This window comes from Ischnura elegans, chromosome 6 (genome assembly GCF_921293095.1).
Source record: "Ischnura elegans chromosome 6, ioIscEleg1.1, whole genome shotgun sequence".
NCBI classification, from domain to species: domain Eukaryota; kingdom Metazoa; phylum Arthropoda; class Insecta; order Odonata; family Coenagrionidae; genus Ischnura; species Ischnura elegans.
The window spans coordinates 83,169,045-83,191,957 of NC_060251.1; the positions used below are offsets into that span (position 1 = coordinate 83,169,045).

Consider the following 22,913-nt stretch of genomic DNA (forward strand, 5'->3'; position numbering starts at 1 on the left):
AGACTATGTTTGTTCTCTATTTTCCAAATAGTTTTACAACATGCCTAAAAATGATCTATGCAGGTGATAAAAATGTGGTTAACAATGCAGTGCAATATTGTCCTGATATAGGAAAGTAGTGATGGAGCAAAAGTATGCCAGTGTTTCCTTGGAGAACTACTAACACAGAAGCAGTATTTAGGAGGTTTTTTCGAAGAGAGATCACGTCGGCCATTTTACGAATTTTATTGATACAGGAGTTTATCACAATTTCTTATTAGAAAATTCATGGGAATCAAACAGGCACTGTCTCATACTCAGAATTACAAGACTGAACCAAAACGATTGAAATATCAATGGAATCTCATCACTGAGGTCCCAAGTAATCCCATTGCACAGAAATAATACAGGTTTCAGAACAGCAGTTGAACATTAAAGTAATTTTCCAAGAAAGAAAAATTCACAAATGTTAAGATTCATAGGATTCTAAGAAAATTCACAAATTTTATCCATTTTTTCCAGCCATTGCTTCGCTGTAGTTCCACCTGCTTGTTCCACATTTGATGTGGAAATTCATTTTTTTTAACCCTTTGCTCCAACTTATTGAACAGAACTGAATTTGCTGACATGTACAGGACTATAACACCATGACGGGAGACATCTTGTAGAGAATAATATTCCAGGTACTATTGGCGAACTCTTGCCAAGACAACACAAACAAATTAGGGAAGCCACTAAAAGAGTTCTTAAAAACTGCTCTTGCCCCCAAAATATTTTGAAAATTGGTTCACCATTTGCTCAAATTTCCTCATCAAAATAAAGAAAACATCCTTAAAGAATCTTCATTCTTCATGTAAGTTAGTTAAGATTAGCTCAGGAAATCAACAACAGGAGTTGGTGGTGCTGGTAGATTAAAAGTTCAAACTCCTGGTAATTTGGCAAACAAAAATAAAGATACTTTTTTTATAATATTCATTGGGAGAGCAGATGATATTAACACATGCACAATACACAGCGGACAATTCACCTATATGCTCCATCTTCTTTTTCACTTAATTTGAAACACACATAAACATCCATACACACACACCATTTAGACATTGCGCAATCTGCTGCTTAATGTAATGTTTATAGCTACATAGATACTAATAAAAAAAAATAAAAATAAAATAAGAATGTTTATGATAATCCACCAATGAACTCTATGGATGAATTTCTCTCTTCACGAAACCTTGCCACACATTCTACTGCTACCCACTCGCTCAACAACAGGATTATAATTTCCATCCACAGCAATGCAATATTAATCATTGTGAAGTGGCTTCCTGCATTAAACGTGGGTGACCACTTGAAGGCATTACACAAGCAGAAAAAACAAAATGGTGACACGGTACAACTCATTAAAAAAAACTTAGCCACTTGGAAGTAACACATTGTTGGGAGCATAATAAAATGCAGGGAATGCAATCATTTACAACGATTGAGTTCTCAAGGGTAAAAATATGTGTGGGAAAACGAAAATAGGGGAAGAGAAAATATATGTTAAGTGATCCTGAATTGGCCCTAATGAAGCAGAGGTCAAGTTACAAGGCCACCACAACACCACAAAAAGCCCAACACATGGGCTAATCTCACTCTAATCAACGATCTCCATATAAAATATTACTCTCTACCTTAGACAATCAGGTTTCACACTTTGGTCCTCCCAAAATTCCTATGAGGGATTAGTTTCAATACACCATACACTCCCATCAATGAAAGCACTTTTCTTCAACGGAGCCAAACATACTATCCCTATATGCTCCTCATTTCATCCCCACAAGGTTTGGTTGAAATTTCCTAGTTGCATGCACTCCGTACACTGAAATTATATCCTTTTCCTTGAACCCATTACTTATGCACACACACACATACCATGGCAGCACTAGTCCAATCATACAGAAACACACAAACAATTGTCCTAAATCTTCCCTGGCCAGTCTGGGAAGCCTTAACTAGGAAAGGTGGAAGGAGTGTTGTCCTTCACGAGCTGCCAAATTCAATTTGACACGCATCACTTCAAGAGATGAATAGTCTGGTAATTTCAAATAGTTCACACATGTCATGACAGAGGGTAAAAAGTCATCTGGATTCATATTCGATTCCAACGTCTTCCTTACCACTGTCAACGGAGGGGAAAGGCTCTTGAATCCTGAAATTAAGTAAATAGAGAGTTAATATTAGAACACACACTTCAAAAGTCACATCAATTAGTTTAATTTGGGGAAAATTATTTTATCATACCCCTCTTATCATGTAAGACTGAGCTTTATTCTTTGGTTAGCGAAAAATATATGAAATAAGTTGCCAATAATTTGAGAACCTAAATTCATCCATTTGAATTTATTTCACAAAATCACTCATATGTTCCACATTAACAGCAGGCAAAGAACATTTTAAATCAATGGAGCTTGGCAACTATAAATAGAATAAGTCAATAGCATACAAAGAGAGTGGTCACAGATTTCATGCACTCAGACATTTTTGTATTAAGTGGTTAAGATGCAATTATATGCAACCCTACCTACTGGAATAGTTGAAGCTACTTCCTCTTCCCACCAAACAGAACAAAATGACTCAAACATAATAGATAGAATAGAACCAAATTTAATCCCAACCAATAAACAAATGAAGACCAAATAATCCGACCCATTAAAGGAAACTTACCACCAACAGGGAGCCTTGGAGATCCAGTTACAAACTGCACAAAAAGTCTTTGTTCATCACGATCATAATGACTGAGGATTTCAAAAAGGAAGCGAATTGCACGACTATCTGGAGTGTAGCCATGGTCAGGTCGGCAGCATTCCATCAGCGTTTTTACATCCCAACCAGATGAGGAGGACAGATTGTTTGAGAAGGAACCACCTGGACCAGCCAATGGAGATGGTAGAAGCGATGATGAGCCACAGAAGACAGCTTCCAACTCCTCTGGATAGAACATTTGCAGCTGAGAGAGAGGAAAAACTGCCTCAAATCCTTCACGCAGGGCCTCCATCTGACGTGACACTCCTTCAACCAGGAACCAGTGAGAAACCAGCTGAAAAAAATCACAAAATGTATTGACCGAGCATGAGAATTATTTATTGGTTACACTCATAATAACCACATTCAGTAGACTCTCGTTAATACAAACAACCTTATTATGAAGTTCTCATTATCACGAAGTAAATCGTTGGTCATGATGCAAAAGCCTATCCAATCTATAGTAAAAGAAACATTACAAAAATTTTCGTTATTACAAAATTACTAACCTCTGTTCTAGTCCTATCAGTTGCAAAATGAACTTTATTAAGCTCCACGAATAAGCAACGGCATTTAGGTGGATACACACTACACTACGTTACAATCATTGCGATATGTTTCCTATATAAGTTCTCCTCGTGTACAGTGCCTAAGAGCATCTATGATAGCACTTTCTTCAGGAAGAGATACTTCAGAATGTACGCAACACCATATAATAAGATTAATTCCTGTGGAATCATGGTTACCCACTTATTACCACTTAAATTTGACGTACAGTTCTTCTGTACGTCAAATTTGTCTTCTTCCAACGCACATTTGATTTATGAACTTTCAGAAATACAAGCATTCGAAAAATTCAAGCAAGCCCAAAATTTCAAATTTGGCATCTTTCGAGTCGACTGTAGCAACACGGTATAGTGTAGAGGAACTCTCACTTTGGGCATAATCTGAACCTTATCATTGAATCCGGTGTGAAGCCAGGAGCTGTTTAGCATTTTGCCTGTTCTACCTTCCTGTGGACAGCAACTTTTTTCAGCTCTGGCTGTGTCGCACGCCCAGCTAGATCAGTTAGTCTCAATAGTGATGCAGTGTAGTATTCTGCAGGATACCTCACATAAGTATATTAACTTACGAGCAAGTTCTCAAGGAACGTATCTTCATCATATGAGAGGACTTACTGTATTCAGGAAGATGTCAACCCTTGATTGCATCTTGCCACATTCTTCTTTTGAGATTATGAAACAAAATGTGCCTTTTATATATATTTGCACGTAATTTAATTGCATATATTACACACTTGACTCTGAAGCTATTTCGCAGAGCTACTATAAGTATGGGAGCTTGAAGATATAAGACATTTTGACAAACCATGTTTTTTTTTCGATGATTCCTAAAAGAAACTTTCATACAAACTTAGTTATTTCGAACCTCCGGTTTTTCAGTCCCGTTAAATTCATAATAACGAGAGTCTACCACATATAACTACGGGTATCATTCAATGAGCCCATCCACTAGAACTGAAACAAATCAAGAGTACCTTCATCAATTCACAACATTCTTAAAGCAGGCTTCTTCATAATAACTGTGAGCAATTTAGTAGATCTAATAAAGATTTTACTACTGATGAAAATTTAAGTAGTTTTACATACAGCACAGTTATAAGATTAGTTTACCATCAATGAAAGATTCATAAGTATCAACCCAAGCCACATGAGGAAGAAATAATACTCACTCTGATATATTGATCCAGATTATGAATAGTAACAGGAATATCCCTCCCTCCACGCCTGAGATCAACTGATGAGTATCCTGGGAGTGTAAAATCTAGACCAAGGTCCGTCACAGGACAACCATCCAGGGATAACCTTTCAATAGCTTCTCTTCGCTGATTTGGCGTATATGAAGTGTCCGATTCAATGGCTTCCTTTTTCAAAATGATATCTTGCAAACGGACCAAAGATCGGTGGACTTCTGGCCGAACATAACATAGATCACCCAAGCCAAGAGATCCCTCTTGGCCAAGCAGCCATCGATAAAATGCAATGCTGAATGGCAGGTCCAGCTGAGGAAAGTAAGATTTCAAATATAGTGAAATTCTATCCACACTCTCACTCAATGAACAAGTCAAAGCAATAACCATGACACCTTAATGAAAAATGCATAAATGCTATACATTTTATTCCTGTAAAAAATTTCATCACTACAATGATTTGAAGGCCATTAGTAGGGTTCATTGATTTTTGTCATACCTAGGAAAAAACATGGGATAAATGACCTTGAGGACCGAATTATTTTACTGTCTTTATGTTTGTGAAATATTTTCCGTTGCAATTCAATCTACCCAAAAGGTACAACCCTGCACCTCCAGATATAACCCATACATCTTAATTCCACTTCCACAGACTTCTCTTCTACCATTGGAAGTACATTTGGATCATTAAAATTTTCCTTTTGTTTGGAGAAAAGGTTTTACTTAATGATTATACTTACAGTTTTAAACAAAAGCTGGATCTTTAGACAGACTTTTTGCATTGATTATTAGGCCCTTTTTACATCGCTTTGTTAAGTTAGTACTTACCACAATCTGGGAGCCCTAGCCATTACCATGAAAATTTAATGCACTAGTCATTTAGTAACAAAATCTAATAATTGGACAATAGCTATTTCATCAATAATGAGCAATAGATGAGAAGTTGGGAATGAAAATGATAAAAAACAGAATCTTGTATTGAATGAAGTAAATGTAAAAGAAAGCACTCTTAGGTGTTCACAGCATTATTTTACCAGTAAAAATGCTCATGTCAGAGTAAATTATTAACCATAAGTCATAAAAATAGACCACAAATGAAAAAGGAGTTCAGGTTAAACTTCATCAGTCAAACAATAAACACTCACCATACGAGAATCCATGACTGCCTTAGCCATAAACTTTCCCAGAAAACGAAATTTGCTCTTTATCCTGGTGACCTGAGCAACTTTTGCATTTCTGGGTAAAGGGGCTGGAAATAATCCAGTCGGTGAATGAATGTAAGCAACCCCTGAAGAAGAACCCAAGGAGAGACCGCCATGGATTACACGCTCACCCAACCATAGCTCTAAATCGGCTCTTTGTACCTCTTTTGATACCAGAGCATAAAACTCTAGAGTTGGGCCCAAGCCTGTTCCAACCTGCAAAATTGAATAAGAGGTACTTTGAGGCAAAATTTAATAAGAGGTAGAGGAGTTTCTGAATGCATGATAAGGAGGTCAAGTATAAAAAATAAAGACATGAATGAAGGAGAATATGAGATAAGAATGAATGAAGATGTCAATAAAGAACAGTTGAAAAACACTTCCACCCTATGACAGCTTACCTCATTTTCATATTGCACTTCTAACAAAGCACGGGAAGAAGCAAGATCAGCAATGACCTGTTCTGCCTGCCTTAGAATGTCGTCTCGTGATACTGTCCTTTTCCTTCTGTCAAGACGAGGTGTTACTCTTTCTGCACTATCAGAACCACTAAGCTCTGGGGTGGAATCCAATAATCTCTGCAATGCTCTATCCCGGTCAAATGATGTCGCGTAAAAGAGCAATTGCCTCGTTTCAAAGGGGAAGAGGAACGGGCTGAAAAATTGGAATTAACATTTTAGAAACATCAACTACAATAAGATACTGTCTTGAACAAACTACTTGCAAATGGGTATGTAGATGGAGTATTCAAAAAATAGCATGAATTTTAGTTTTTTTGAAAAACAATAATTTATTCGTTCACATAATGTTTTACCTTCAAATTACTCCCCATAATTTTTTTATTATTTAGTCTCATTATTTTCTGAACACACACAGTAGGTCACAAAATCAACAAAAATTAATGTATTAAAATGACTTTCAATATGTACATAAGTAACTCATGATCTTCTTCCTCTGTCTATAATTGCTGTCCATATTTATTAATCACTATTTGCACTTATGGGATAAGTGAAAAAGAACTTATGAAGTTCAAATTCAAAAGCAAACACTAATTAATATACACCAATTAAACTTACCAAGCTGATGCTATCTGCTGCAACCACGATGGAAGGTTACCTGTCATTATCACCAATGGATCTTGAAGCTGACGACTTGCTTTAGCAGCAACTTTGCTATTAACAAACTCCTTGAAGAAGGTAGAGACATGAAATGTAAAGACTTGGTCTAAAAACATGACGGTCCAGTTAAAAGCATAAATTCATACAAAATTCAACATCGACTGATGCAGCAATCGAAAGGGAATAAAAAAAATTGATCACACAGCTCTAAAGTAGTCCCCTTAGGTAATGAATGTACGTAAATAGGCCCCACAAATACTAAGTCATACCCCAAATCACAGAGGACAGACTGGAGAATGAATGGTATGCTATTTGAGGCTAGAGAAAATGCCTACTGACCTGCTGGTTGAGGACAGGAGCATAATGGACGGCTGATGGGTATAGAGACCCCCAGTGACGGTTGAGTGCATGAAGCACTCTTAACAAACAGAGCACTTCAAGAGAAGCATCCTGGATGGATACACTTTCTGGAAGCCGTGAGTTGAGGAAATTTTTTAATGGAGAATGCAAGGCTGGCACCACACCTTCTGAGAAAAAGAAAAAAAAAAAGAATTGCATGAGTAATTCAATTAGAAAAAAAATAAAAGCAACCTCAGATAAAATAACTTGGTCAAATTTTACCCTTTGATCCTGAATCATAGGTTGAAGTTTGAAAAATCTAAGTCGGAAATAAAGGACAACAACAACAGCTAATCAGTATCTCACATAACATTTTCAATGTGTCCGACAATCCTAAACCAAGAGTGATAGTATCATTACGGTTACACATAAATGATTTGATCGAGTAAGTACTTGATTAAGTGGAAATAAAATTAGAGGACTAGCAGGGTATGCAAACAAGTATAAATGGTGCTGGATGTATTTGCACTGATAACAATCTTACAAATTGGTTACAATGAAAATATATCTAGCACCTAGATTGTATCTAGATTGCCTGGGTTATGACACCAAGGAGAGTAAAATTCACAACAAAGATTCCACCTACATATGGAAATCTTATATATAAAAATGAATCGCAAAATGTGTTGGTAAGCGCATAACTCAACAACGCCTGGACCAATTTGGCCAATTCTTTTTTTAAAATGTTCGTTGAAGTCCAAGGATAGTTCTTACGGCGAGAAAAAATCGAATAATTGCCGGGAAACCCTAAAAACAGCCCTTTTCTTTTTCACACCTGGGACCTGGGACGACGAAGTCCAGAGTCGGGACCTGGGACGACGGAATTTCGGATCTCGAAAAAAGATCAACCCACGGCGGGATCAGACTACGGCACCAGTACGATCATACTACGGAATAGACCTACGAATCTGCAGGCGCTCGAAGGGAAGAAAATTTTTTTGACGATTTTCGAAGTGCCGAAAAATTTCAGTCCAGAGTCCGGACCTGGGACGACGGAATTCGGACGACATTTTTCAAAGTCCGAAGCCGGACCTGAGACGACGGAGGGACTTCGAAAAATTTTCGAAAGCGGGGGTCTCGCCGAGTAAAGCAAGACGAATCCCCCAAGCTAGGGCTGAGTCTCAAGAGATCGCAGCGTGGCAGCTGCTCTACCGAGTACAACACCCCGCTCGGTACCAAAGTCGTCTACAGACAATTCCGAGACCCGACGCCGTCCTCAGTCGGTCACCCATGTTCGACCGCTTGGGGGAGGCATCCCGTCGGCGCTGGATACGCCCCGGGAGCCCCGGTTTCCCCGATCGGCAAGTCGGCTCGGATACCGACGCACCCCTAAGCAAGGCGCGTCGACTAAGAGCAAGAAAAGTGTCTCGAGCCTGCCGGCTCTCGGGCCTCCTCAAATCACCGTTACCTCATCGGCTAGAGGGGATTCTGCCTTAGAGGCGTTCAGGCATAATCCCAATAATTCACACCGAATTATTACCAGGGTGACGGTTCTGTTCAGGATAATTTTTTGCAAAGAATATAAAAAAGGTAGGAACAAAACACTGCCACATTACAAATTTTTTTGACAGGACGAAGTCTGTCGGGTCAGCTAGTAATGAATATAAATCAACAAGTAGCCATGCCATGGGCAAAATCTTTAATACCACTTCTTCAAACCATATTCAATACCTTAACACACATGAAATAAGAAAAACAAAAAATATACCAAGACTAGTGATGGGTCGGTTCGATTACTCGATTTTTCGATTCCTCGATTCTCGACCAAGAACCGGAATCGAAAACGAGTACTTGCCAAAGTGAAAAATCGATTCCGATTCCAGTAGTACTTAAAACCACAAAATATACGACCGCGTTTCCAATAGTCATTTGAATGTTCGCACCACGTAATCGTGATAACAAAACACATATCTTGATGAGAGGGGATGTGCGAGTACTCGAAAATTCTAATCGAGTCGAGTAGTTGGTACTCGACTCGAGCGTTTCCAGTAGTATTACGAATGTGGAGTCGAGTAGTTAAGGTTACAGAGCTTTCGAGGCTAGTAGGTCCAGCAGTCTGGCGACAGGAAACGCTATCATGAAACTCATGTAATAATGCAGTTTTTAAAGCCGACAAGTCATTCTAATGCCTTGGCCTGGCAGTTTTAGCTTGCCGAATACACCATAGTTGTCGCCATGGGCGCCGAATACCTTTACGCCAGCGGCGGCGGCCGTTCGTCTTCCTACCCGGCGCGCACTGGTCCGAAATCGGAAAAAGCTGGAATGAAGTCCAAAATGACCTTTTTGGGGATAGAGACTTGAAACTTAGCGTAAATACTCATAAATTATTACCAGATACAGATTTATATGCCGTTTCACATTAATACGACCCTTTAGTGAGATACAGTGGCCCAAACATGACCAATTTTTCAATGCCACGCGGGATATCGTTTTTCCTCAAAAAATCTTTGAATTTATCCAGGTGGTTTTGCGTTGGTATGAGTTTTATGGAATAAAAAAACGCAATATTCCTTTGACCTGGTGCTTTTCCTATATTTTCAATGACTTTTGAAGATTTTGGCTCTCATTTGCCTGGTTTTACAACGCAAAATGGCCGACCCGTTTTTCACGTGAAATTTGACATAAAGTAGACATTATCTTTCGTTTACGAAAAATATAACTCGGAAAATTTGAACCACAATATAAAGTATAGATTTCTAAAGATTACTAAGTAGAATTCTTGGAAAAAAGTTGGCGACGAAGGAAATAAGAGCGATTTTTCAATCGCGCGTCAAGGCTGACCTACACGCCGCGGACCTCTGAGGCTCGGTAACTGAGGCCGATTTTTCAAGTTTTTTAAAACATTAGTCTTGAAAATCGTCATGTAAAGCAGGATAATCGTCTTAATTGACTTAAAACACTAAATGAGGATTTAAAAAAGGATTATGTATAGATCGACCAGGCCATTTAGCGCATTACTCGAAAGAAAATACTATGGATTGGATATATTTCGGAACCATTCCACGCATAAGAAATATGGCTCGGGTATTGAAGTAAACTGGAGAAGTTAAGTCAGCATGCTTAAGAGAGAGAAAAATGAACTGTTTCCATGAAAGGCAACAAATGATACCCTTTTTCCCTTTCCACCTTCGCCGAGGTGAGTCGCACGGAAGGGGGAGTTTTCATATCACAAGGCATCTTTTAGCCTTTTTTATTACTGCGTCCGTCCGATGTGATATTCATTTGTAGCGTTTAGTTTCTTTCTTGAACTTAAAAATAGCAAGAAATTTTAACGCGGATTAAATGACATGAGAAGTATAGAATTTTTTTGGCTATACAAAACTAAAGTTTAGTTCCATAATTCGTTCGCTTCGTCCACTTGAATTCCATGAAGATTCAAGGTCCAAATAAATCGTTGATATAATTTTTAATAAAAATTCCAGTCTCCAAAATCTTGCAATTTTGGTAGGAAAGTACTTGCCCAGTCACACAAGTGTGTAGAAAAAGGCAATTTTCTGCAGGCAGTAATAATGTAACATGGAGACATCAAAACCTGCTGGCTGAGCATGTAGAATAATTGAATGTTCTGCTTGAGAATTTGAAAGGGCCAAATATTACATGATTCATATACTTAGTATGTAATCTTTATTATAGCTGTGAAAATTACTATACTCAGGGCTCTACCTTGTAGTTTGGATACATATATATATATATATATATACAATTATAATAACATATAATAGAAATTGAAACAAAGAGATAGAAACATAAATACAGGACGATGACACACTGTGGCGTGGAGATGGAATGAAGGCCGAGAACACATGGAAAAAAGTTCACCTGAACCGGGAATCGAACCACGGACCTTCTGCTGACCATCTTTAATTCCATTTCTTCTTCTGTCCGCGTTGAATTCTTCGTTCGTGGCGGGACCTACGCCCAGAGCCATCTCTTGGCCAAATGATAGGGCTAGACCTCGGGGGATTTGGTGTATAAACCCCCGCCGAAAACACTGGAGATTAGATTAGCCTGGATAGCTCGGTGGTCTGAGCATCTGCCCGGAAAGCAGAAGGTCCGTGGTTCGATTCCCGGTTCAGGTGAACTTTTTTCCATGTGTTCTCGGCCTTCATTCCATCTCCACGCCACAGTGTGTCATCGTCCTGTATTTATGTTTCTATCTCTTTGTTTCAATTTCTATTATATGTTATTATAATTGTATATTCGCCTGTGGCGACCTGTGTGAATGTGAATTTGAAATATATATATATATATTATCATACTCGACTCGATACTTGCGAGTAATTTTCAACTCGACTCGAGATCAAAAAGTGCTACTTGGAAATCCCTTTTATATTCCGAAGGAGCAAATGCAGACTAGGGAGCCTGTGACAGGTATATAGTCAAGATGCAGTGATGCATTTGGAAAAGTACCCAAAGTCACCATAGCAAACACTGTTGAAGCTGAAGTGGAAGCTTATTTATCATAGATGAATGCACCACCAAATTCCTTCCCTGGGAAATACTGAAAGACTTGTATCTCCTAACCAAGGCTGAAGGTATTAGTGAAGAGGTTTCTTGCCATACCGCCATCCACTATGTTCAGTGAAAGACATTAAGTTCTGCAGGAAAAATATGTGATGAAAAATGCAACAGGCTTTATCCTGACAGAGTGAAGATGCTTTGCTTTCTGAGTAAAAATTTAAAGTCTGTAAAAGGAGACTAAATTTGTGAGACATTATTGATAATGATAAGATATTATCAATAAGAGATAGATATTAAAGGAGATACTTTTATTTTAAATTTAAACATGAGTGCTAATATTCTTAAGTAATACCTATCATGTAACACCACTTTTCAGGTATGTTCTGTTTTGAAATTTAGCTATTATATTTTAATTACATAGTGATGATATGAAAGATGCTTTTGTTTGACTGACTCTTTCGCAGAGTAATATTTTTAAAGTGGTTTTCTTGTTGCCTGGAATTAAGTGATATTTTTCTTGGAGCCTATGGCATCAGAATCGATGGAATCGGTATCGGTAGAATCGGAATCGAAATGTCAGAATCGGAATCGGAATCGATAAAATTTTGGAATCGACCCATCACTAACCAAGACCATGAAGTAAGATCTGATGCTTTCCTGGTGAGTATATTCGAAAAAGGCAATTTGGGCTTCCAGCCAAGATGTATGTATTGGCAGAATGGAGAGAGACCACCCGGCTGGAAGGCCGAATAGCCTTTTTCGAATACCAAGACAATTTCTCAGCAACCAAACGCCCTGTAAACATACCATGACGCTTTTTATAACATATGACCAAAACTTTGGTGCATTAAAGAAGCCTGAGAGCAAATTAGGTACTTCAGTCAGAAATGGGACATTTCAACCTAAGCCTTTCATAGCCATAGAAGGGAACTATCTGAATCAAACCTAGAGCTATGAATCAACTACTTCAGGGTGTCTAGCCAATCAAAGCAGAAAAATTCATTCATAATTTCTGCTTTTCCAAGGAAAGTTACAAAATTCTAGGTTAATCTTACGAGATTACCACAATAGATAACAATTTGAAAAACACCAAAAATTACTTCAATACTTTTAAATAATAAATATTATATTTATGTACTTACAAAGACAATGAATAGGTTAGTTGGCACTCATTGTATTTAAACTTTGCATTTATTCAATGCCAGCCAAGATGCTGCTTCAACCTCATACATAGATGTTGACGTCACCTGGAATTCTATTCCTCAAGTTTTTTAATCTTACTTGAGTCCAAAGTGCTATAAATTTCGATTCCGTTTTCTTGCCTGACATTCCATATTTAGATGCGGCTGTAAAAATTCTACTCAGCTGATGCACTTAATATTACGAAAAACACATATCAGGCCAGAAAATGGGATTTGAAGCTGCAAAATTGTACGTGAAACGAATTTGAAATTAAAGATTTTGAAATTCCCGGTTGGAGCGATAATTCCAGGGACTATAAATTCACGCTCAATTCCAGATTTTCCCGGTTTTCCCACTTGCTGAACATCTTGTTCTTATAACTCACATTAATTTAGTCCATAAAATTTTAGATCATAATTTCACCACATTAAGGCTTCCCAATAGAAAAGTGATTTTGAAGTCACATTTATTCATCATAATTAACGATGCATACCATTCCAGAGGTCGTCCCCTTTCCTGCGTGGACTATTCTTACTGCTGGAACCTTTTCCTTTCCGGCTACTAGAACTGGAACCACCAGGCTTGCTACTTGAGCTAGCTTCATCCTCTGGGACAGGTCTGAAAATGAAGAAGTTCACCATGAGTTACACACACAATCTGATAAACTTTTACAGCTATCAAAAAATAACAATAGAGCTAAACTAAATAAAAATAAATACCTGTAATATATTGTGTGAGTTTGGACCCATATTCCAGCATTTCCTAATGGAGCCTCACTATCAGTGTCTGTCTCTGACTGATCATTTCCTATAGGACTGAATTGTCTCACAGCTTGATATACAGTCATGTTATAAGGCAATACCTGCTCACCCATTAAAAACTGCAATTTGTGTCTTGCAGCCCCTTGGCTGATGACCACGGCAGCCTGAGAGGAATTAAAGTATACATCATTGAAATTCAGAGCAGCTATCAAAAGTCAGAAGTTCAAAAGCAATTATTGCATTTTGATTGGATATGATTTATAAAAGAAATGAGCACACAAAAAAAATCACACATTTTTACATACCAAAGTATCATCTATGTCTTCCTCACTGTTTTCATCGTCTGAATCACCTGAGTCTTTATCTCTGAGACGGCCATAGCCACGAACAACAAGATACCGTTCAATAGCTTGCACCAAGGCTAGTGGATCAATTTTAACTGTGCCTCCTTTCCACTGTTTTAAAATGGAACAGTCTGGATGACGCTGAAGATTGCACTGTGAATACAAAAAAATACACAAATTAAGTCATGCAAACATTTTTAAGGGCAAATTTTAAATAACTTAACTGGTTCATTCAAAGTTAATATAAAGCAATACTTATGTGGCAAAATTTTGTCTTCAAAAGATGCACCTTTTTAGATAACAAAGGAGAAAATAAAAATGGCTGGATAGATATAGATAAAAATTAAAATTGATCCTCATTTGTACTCTACAGGATGCCCTACAGTGACCACGGAAATAAATAAAGAGGTGCACAGATGAGGAGTTCCCAGGAGCCTCTGATGACAACACTACCCACTATAAACACCTTAGATTTAAGCTATGAATCCTAGTGTTAAAATTGAATGTAAAAATGTAGCATACAGTTCCTTTAAACATCATTAAAACAATCTACTTTTGTCTCACCTTTAACTGATGAGTATTGAAAAATTTGAGAGCACTGGTTCCGCCACGGGGACCTCCAGTGCCAGCTGGCAAATCATGAACCTTCACAGGGAACTGTTCCAGCTGTGAGACACAACCACTCAGCTTAGAGACCAGCGCTGACAAAGTGGAAGGGTTCCAATCCTCAGGATATCTCCTTATAATCTCACCATTACACTCACTCACTAAACCATTTTTGGCATCCATCTAAAAGGCAAAAGAATACAGTGAATAAATTTACAGACAAATATGCTGAGCAAAATAGATAGATTGACATCTAATGCAAGGAAAGCACGAGAAAAAATTTGACCCATCCACGGAGAAACAAGAGAAACCAACTACTACTCCAATACACATATAAAAGTTTATTCATGGTTCAGAGATGTTGGCGAAAAGACTTTTGATAAGAAAATGTGTACTTTCACCCAGAGGATAAAAAATATACCTCTGCGTAAACCATAGAAAAATTAATTGATAGGTAGAGATCAAAATAACTACCAACTATAAGAGAACACAATCTGAGATTCTAGGCAAGTTGGTGAAAGGGTAAAGCACAACTCTTTTTGGAATAATAATAGGCGACTTTCCCTGTTGAAGAATTTAATGCAACCACCTTTGCTTATTTAATCATTGTATTGTAGCGGTACAGACCGGAGCCGGCCCGACGCATCATATAAAACATCGCGGCTGGGGGGGGTTACGTCTGCGCGCACACTCACATTTTTAGCATTTTTTTCACGGAGTTCTATCCTGAATTTATGTAAAGGGTTTATTTTGTTTTTTCCATGGTAGTATATTTTTTTTTATGGATGTGACATGGTGTGAGAGTGGATTTCCGGGAGAGGCGACGCAGTGGTTCTCTCCCGGAATACGTTTGAAAACCCGCCTTACGGCCGGGGAAAAAAGAGGGCGTTGAGGTGCACCAGAGGTGATTGTGGGTAGTGCAGAGTTTATAAAAGAGAGAGACGAGAAGGATAGCTCTCTCTCTCTTACGGTGTGACACAAAGATAAGTCATAGTGGCGTGCGGTGACAAGCAGCAGCAGCCAAGCTACGGCACATGTGGAGGAGGCCGATACGCGGACAGCTCTTCAGGGGTGGCGAGAACATCGGATAAAGGAAGTAAGCTTGGAAATTACCAAAGCCCGAATAGATCCTTTGGTGTCCAGATGGTTCCCCCCTTTGAAAGTCCCAAGTGTGCTCCCCACAATAAGGCCCTAGTGAATTTACTGTTGGCTGGTTTTAGTCACGGCCCTGCAAGACTTAAGTGCGGCACGTGGTGAAGTTTGAGCATACTTTCTGAATGTTAGTGTCACTTGGCGGATCATTGAGCCCGAGTTCAAAACGGGTGGCCATTTGAACAGTAACGCCCAATTTATAATTGCTTTGCACGGAAAGTTCTTTTTGTAAGTTTGATGTCACTATTTTTTACGTTGCTTATTCGCTAAAGAGCGTGGGTACATTTTGTTGTTGGAAACATCAATTTTTTTATAATCATTGAGAAAGTGCTATTGTACTTTTGGAAGGAGAAGCCGAAGGTGAATATTTCATGTTGGAGGTGACGCCGATGGATTTTGGAACGGGGATTTATTGTGTGTGTTGGGAATGCTTTAGTGTCAGTGTAAATTTTGGAACCTATGGTAGTTCAATTATTAAAATCAATTGTAAAAGGGATGTCATTGAAGTTATTTGTTTTGCTATTGCCACGATTTCCTTAGATCCTGTTGTAAGTGAGTGTGCGTGCAGGCACGAACAATTGGGGAACTTGATTTTAAGCCCGGATACGGTAAGTCTCCGTAGGGGCAATTTTCTATTTTGGGGGAGTGGAGAGTTAACAATCACATGTACGGGGAGATATCGAACGGGAGGCGAGCGGGCGGCTCTCGCGGTTTGAACCGTTACATATGAAAAATGGCGCTGCGGACAGGATCCCAATTCATTCATTCACTTTTAAAAGGACAGGATCCCAATTCATTCATTCACTTTTAAAAGGACAGGATCCCAATTCATTCATTCACTTTTAAAAGGGCAATTGAGGAAATATTTTCTGGCAGAGTTGATTCGTTATGGCAAGCGAATAGTTCTTGTATAAAAATTTTTGTTTCAGTTACGGAAAGACTAATTGTCAAGTGTGGAGTGCTGGGCTCATTCAGGTTCCTAAACCACGGATGCGTCGTCGGCGCGGAGGGTTCTTTGGTGAGGCCTGGGCACGCTTTGTAGGGGGTGTATTTGTGATTAGTGTGGGGGAGAAGTTGGTTTTCGACGGGGACGTTTTGAAAAAGAACCATATCGTGTTAAGATGGCCGAGAAGAGTCAAAGGGAGGAAAGGTTCATGCTCAATCGTAATATAGGGGATTTGACTGGGTTGGCCATTATGGAGGAAGTGGAACGGGACGCAGAGTCACCGGTTGGTCAAACGGAGTCCCCTATAGAGTCGATTTACCAAACGCCGATCGCGTTGAACCCGGTGCGTGAGTTATTGGAGGAAATGCGAAGGGAAAGGGAGAAGGAGAAAGAGGAAATGCGGGAGAGGGAACTCCTAAGGGAGAAGGAGAAAGAGGAAATGCGGGAGAGGGAACTCCTACGGGAGAAGGAGAAGCAGGAAAGACGTAAGGAGAAGGAACGAGAGAGGGAACTCTTACGGGAGGAGGAGAAAGAGAAGGAACGGGAGAGGGAACTCTTACGGGAGAAGGAGAAAGAGGAAAGACGAAGGGAGAAGGAGCAGGAGAAGGAGGAATTGCGGAAAGAAAGGCAATCCCTTCAGAGCGAATTTTTGAAAATGATGGGGGCGGTCAATAACCGACTTTCCCAACAGGAATCTACATTAGTAGAAGTTAAGGAAGTGACGATCAATCTCGGGGAGCGGATGAACAGAATAGAGGGTGAGGTTGAAGTTACGAGGGAACAAATAAAGGAGTTGACGAAAACAAAATTTGAAGTGTTGAAGGGGCGCTTGGAGCGTTCAGAGCAACAGGGGCCTACCTCGGTATTGGGTGGAATCACATGGGCGAAAGACGCAATTGTAATGCCTACGTTCCGAGGATGTACTTACGAGAATCCGATTACTTTTGTGAAGGAAGCAGAAAGGTACCGTATAAGCGCGTGTAAGAGGCGCACCTTTTTTCCCAAATATTGCAGCCGAAAATGGGGGTGCGCCTCTTACACAAACTTCTTATCTTCCCCCCCTCCCCTTCACCGGTTGCAAGTTCAAGGGGAACTGAGTGGCCTTGGTTTTCAGCGTGAGTCAGTCATCTGAAACCCTGGGTCAAAATCAAGCGGCAGGCAGGGGAGTTTCTCCCTTAGTGACGTATTTTTAAAATGCTCCTGTTTGAATTTCTTGCAAGCATCGCGCCGTCAAGTCGGTTCCCCAGAGGTGAACATTGAAAAGATCGCGCGGGGTGATTCGCTCCGGAGCGCGCGCTAAATTTATTGCCACGAGTGGGCATCCCGTGGCATTTATACTGCATATAGTAATATTGGTGTCAAAACCTGCGGTTAAAAAAAATCAAACGAGTGTGCTCATTGTTGGACTTAATGGTGGATAGAAGAAATCGGAAATGCTTATAAGTGAAGAGCGCTGAAGGAGAGGTCGAGGGGAAGAGGGCTCCCTCCCCTCCGTATATTAAAGCTACGAGCGAAGGAGCAAGGGAAGAACACGCCCGATCTTGCATGTGACGTCGTTGCCTTTGAAGCGAAGGGGCGAAGGCGCAGCTATGTGATATACGCAGTTTGCGTTGCCTGAGTTTCCAGTCCGTCTCGTCTTGTTTGAATGCGCTTATGCTACGCTTGTTTCTTCCGAAATTGTCCTGTTTGGACTATGTTGAATATTAGTAGCCTTATTTTAGCTATAAATCTTTGTGTCAATCAATTAGAGCTCAAAAAACTTAAATGCTGTAAGATATACGTCGCGTTAGGTCTAATTCTTTTTAGAACCTCGTGCGTGTCATACAATTGCTGAAAGATATCGGGATATCTTCGAGCTCAGAAGGTGACTCACGTAGCATTTGACCTCCAGAAACTCGGGGAATTGAACCTGGTAGACCGAAAAAGGTCAGTTGGTGGAATGGGGTAGGGATGAAACACGTTTCCATTGTTCCCCTGTAACTTGATATTTTCCTGTGGAGTCTCGGAAAGGAAAAAAACGGCAGAGGCATTAGCTGATGGAGAGCCGAGTGTAGTTCCGTTAGGCCCCTTGCACACACACCGATTTTGGACGGCCGGTAAAATATTGGCCGATATTTTACCGGCGAAGCGATGCTTGCACACACGTCGGATTTTTACCGGTCAAACGATACGTTGCTAAGTTTTTGAGCCGGCGTCGGCGATCCACAATGACAATAGCCGGCAGCTAACCGGCATTTTGCCGGTGCCGGCGTGTGGTCGGTACGTGTGCAAGCTCCAATGCTCGCCCATTGTTCACTATTGGAATGTGGACGGCCGATATTTTACCGGCCGTCCAAAATCGGTGCGTGTGCAAGGGGCCTTAAATCTACGACGTGGTTATTATCCTACGGCGCTGAGTTTGCCCCGATTGTTGGTCAATCTCTTGGGAAAGCTCATGCCATTTGCCTGTCGTGTTTTGCCTTAAAATTTTCCACGGCTGCAATTCTATTGCAATACTCCTGCGAGAGCTTTTAAATAAAATTGTTCGTGAGTAGGACAAGCAACGTAGAGCGATGGCGTATGCAAAGAGAGGATCGGAACTCTTTCTACTCCCTCTTATGCCGCCGCAGTTATCAAAATTTCCTCTTTCAAATAGTACTGAAAGAGGACATTTCGATAACTGTCGAAATTCCAGGCAACACCGCACGATAGGATAAAAAAATGTCGCAAAATTTTTTTTCTTTATAGTAGAGATGTGCGAATAGTATCCGCGAATACTCGAATACCTCGAATACTAGAAAGTATTCGATATTCGAGATTTCGAATAGTTATGCGAAAAGTACCGCCTCGAATACCTCGAATACTTTGAATTTCGCGTCATACACTGTCGCACGCACGTCGTTGGTAGTTGACTCGGAAAAATGTAGAGAACTGTAGTCATTTAGTGCTCGCAGCGCCGTTTTACGCAAGTTGACGAATTACATCAAATTCGTGGATTTTAGCGGTGAAAAGTGTTCGACGAGGGGAACCGAAAATAGTCGGGTGAAAAAATCCGAAAATCCCCGATTCCCCCACCAGGAGAAACTCAGTGCCGTGGGATAGCAACCTTAGGGCATTTCCCACGATCCTCTATCCCCCTCCATTCAGCACTCGCCTCAACCACTCTGACGCTTTCCTCTTCTCCGAAATCAAACAAAAGGTCCCAGCTCCCGCAGGGATCGCATTACGAAGACCCCTGCTTCGAAAAAAATATCGAGTTACGAGAACAATAAAAACGTGTTTCACGCCCTCCCCCCTTTTCTCACCCACTGACCTTTTTCTGGCTACCTGCTTCGAAGTTCCCCATTTCTGGAGGTCAACTGCTGTGTGAGTACCGTGGGATACTTACATTAGCGCATTTCCCAAGGTCCGGTATCCCTCTCCATTCAACACTAGCCCCCCCTCTGAGGCTTTCCTCTTCTTCAAAATAAAAAAAAGGTCACAGCTCGCGCAGGGATCATATTACGAAGACCTTAGCTTCGAAAAAATACGCGAGAACAATAGAAACGTGTTTCGGGCCCTCCCTTTCCTCCCCCACTGACCTTTTTTTTCCTACCAGCTTCGAAGTTCCCCATTTCTGTGGAGGTCAACCGCTGCATGAGTCATCTATTAGCACAAAGGGTGTCTAAGAATGACTTTCGTCAATTGATGTTACACCTTTATTGAATTGAAATATTAGTAATGTGCGCGTAATTTCAAAAAGAATAAGACCAAACACGACGTATTTCTGAGTTTATTTAAGCATTTTACGCAAAGAAATAAATGTCAAAATAGGACGGAGACTTAGCATTCTGGCGAAACTCGATATGAGCAGCAGAGCTTCTCGGAAGTTGATGCGGTATTTTTTTCTGAAAACATATATCAAGTTACAATTTATGAGTGGTGCTATAAATCTTTATTGTTACAGTCACAGACAAAAGGATATTTTCTCAGAATATTTGGTTTCTCCCTGATAGCAATTCCAATTCATCTTCTTATCTCGTGAGAACTCCCAAAGATGGACTGAAAAATAATTGAAGAAAATCCGGTGGAAAAGAGCTTGTATTTTGCAAAATGCCTCAGATTGTCAGCTAGCACTTGGCAGCAGGAGTGGGGGTAAAGCGATGTTAGTTGAATTAATTATATGCCCAATTGTTTCCATAAAATTAAGTTATTCATTAATCAGCTAAATTCCTGTTCGAATCATTTTAAGGAAATCAAAATTACTCCCCAAAATCTTGTGTTGCCTGCTGCATAGGCAACCGAGTCGAACATTCCAGCATTCATCATTTAGTATTCGAGGTATTCGAAATTCGAGGTATTCGAATATTCGAGCTATGATTTAATATTCGAATTCGATATTCGAATTCGAGAAATCTGCTATTCGACCCATCTCTACTTTATAGCTTCGATCCTCAAAATAGGGGTGCGCCTCTTACACGTGTGCGCCTCTTACACAAGCTTATACGGTATTTTACAGCGGTATCTTGTGGGGAAAATCAAAAAAGTATAATTTTTGTTAACATGTTACGGGAAAAAGCAAGTCTGTGGGTAAAGACATTGGAATCCATCGATGAGGGATACGAGGACTTGAAAGGGAAGTTTTTGGGTCGATATTGGGACTTGAAGGCCAGGTGTCGATCTCGAGAAAATGTAAGTAAAGGGAGATATTATCCCGGGGGAAGGGAGACAATGGAAGAATATGCGATGAAAAAAATCGTATTAGCAAAAGATTGCGAGCCACCACTAAGTGAGGAGGAGATTATTTATTTTTTGAGCCGTCAATATCCCATTGGGATACAGAATTTGTTGGGAAGTGCGAAGGTAGCATCGACCCATGAGTTACTGAGTATGTTAAGAATCTACGACTCAGTGAAGGACGAGGAGAGTAGGTCGGGGCCTCAGGCAGCCCAACAAAACAGGCGAGTGGCGTCCATAAACGTTTCAGAGGGAAGAAGGGGAGCCGTAGAAAGGAAGGGTGAGGGGGAGTTGAGAGGGTCTGAGGCGAGAACTCCCGTTTTGCCCACTTTTACGATCCCACCGCCTGCATTAGGTAATCCCCAGAGAACGAGAAGGGAAGCCGAGAAGGAGGGAGCAATTAGTAAGGTTGTAGGTGAGACGACCCAAGGTGAAGGCGCGGGGGTTAGAAGCATTGAGACGATACCGTTAAACTGGTAAGGTCCGAGGCGAGTGATTCCGTCGGCTCGGAAGAAAAAAAAGGGGAATCACGAGAAATAATAGCTACGTGCATCCTAGAGGGTAATCCATTAGACGACTTATTGTATGAGGAAGAGAGACAAGTTATGAGGAGAGAATGTCCGGAGATTCAAGTGGAGTGTGGAGGTCATAGGGTAGGGACTCTGATAGATACGGGTAGCGAAGTCTCAGCGATAGACGAAGCGTTATTTGAGCAGTTGTTAGCTAAAGACCCCAAACTTCCAATATTTCCGATGAAAAAGTGTTTTTTGGTATGTGCTAATAGAAAGAAATCGCACGCAATTACCAAGCAAGCGTTAATTACGGTGCAAGTGGGAATAAGAGAAGTTGACGTAGTGTGTCTCGTTGTGCAGAATTTAATTCGTCAACTCATCTTAGGGACAGACTGGTTGGCGGAAGTCGGCGCTACGATTGATTTTAAGGAGGGAAAGGTACAATTTAAGGTGGGAGAAGAGGGTGAAGTAGAGGCTGAGTTTCCCGTGTGTACGTTGACTTTGGGCGAAGAAAAAGGGAGAAAGGGCGCCACTGTCACGGACAGCGAAATTAAAGAAACAGTCCAAAGCCTCAATCATTTAGATATTGATCAAAGACGATCATTGGGTGATTTATTAAGTAAATTTCAAGGGATTTTTTCTGAGGAATCGGGGTTAGTTAAAGGATTTACGCATAGGATTCAGTTGACGGAGGAAACGCCTTTCGTAATGAAGTCCTACCCCATTCCTCGCGTGTATGAACCCTTGGTAGATGCCCAGATTAATGAGATGGTGGAAATGGGAATCATTAGGAAGTCTCCTAGCCCATCTGTAAATCCACTTGTAGTGGTCAAGAAGGGAAAGGGAAACGTGAGGTTATGTTTGGATGCTCGCCGTTTGAATAAAGTTACTATCCCTGAGCGTGATAGGCCACCGCAGGTAGAGCAACTTTTGAGAAAATTTCATGGGAAGAGATTTAAATTAAATAACAGCCGTCTGACAAGGTGGATGTTAGCATTGCATGAGAGTACGGGATTAACTCC

General features: G+C 40.4%; 1 protein-coding gene across 11 annotated transcripts in view; it reads right to left on the reverse strand.

Annotated features, from left to right (window-relative positions):
- Positions 1–209: 209 nt before the first annotated feature.
- The window catches only part of LOC124161080 (E3 ubiquitin-protein ligase TRIP12), an 86,095-nt gene continuing 63,391 nt past the window's right edge, over positions 210–22,913 (reverse strand). For 9 of the 11 annotated variants that reach the window (XM_046537256.1, XM_046537255.1, XM_046537261.1 and 6 more), the window contains 11 exons: positions 14,545–14,769; positions 13,942–14,133; positions 13,595–13,800; positions 13,369–13,493; positions 7,173–7,360; positions 6,792–6,901; positions 6,117–6,369; positions 5,659–5,931; positions 4,496–4,825; positions 2,686–3,058; positions 210–2,170 (listed from right to left, as the gene is read on the reverse strand). In XM_046537256.1, coding sequence (XP_046393212.1) covers positions 1,974–2,170; positions 2,686–3,058; positions 4,496–4,825; positions 5,659–5,931; positions 6,117–6,369; positions 6,792–6,901; positions 7,173–7,360; positions 13,369–13,493; positions 13,595–13,800; positions 13,942–14,133; positions 14,545–14,769 — 2,472 coding nt within the window. In that variant the 3' untranslated portion in view covers positions 210–1,973. The remainder of the gene's footprint in view (positions 2,171–2,685; positions 3,059–4,495; positions 4,826–5,658; positions 5,932–6,116; positions 6,370–6,791; positions 6,902–7,172; positions 7,361–13,368; positions 13,494–13,594; positions 13,801–13,941; positions 14,134–14,544; positions 14,770–22,913) is intronic. The other 2 variants (XM_046537259.1, XM_046537260.1) reach the window with 2 other exon arrangements.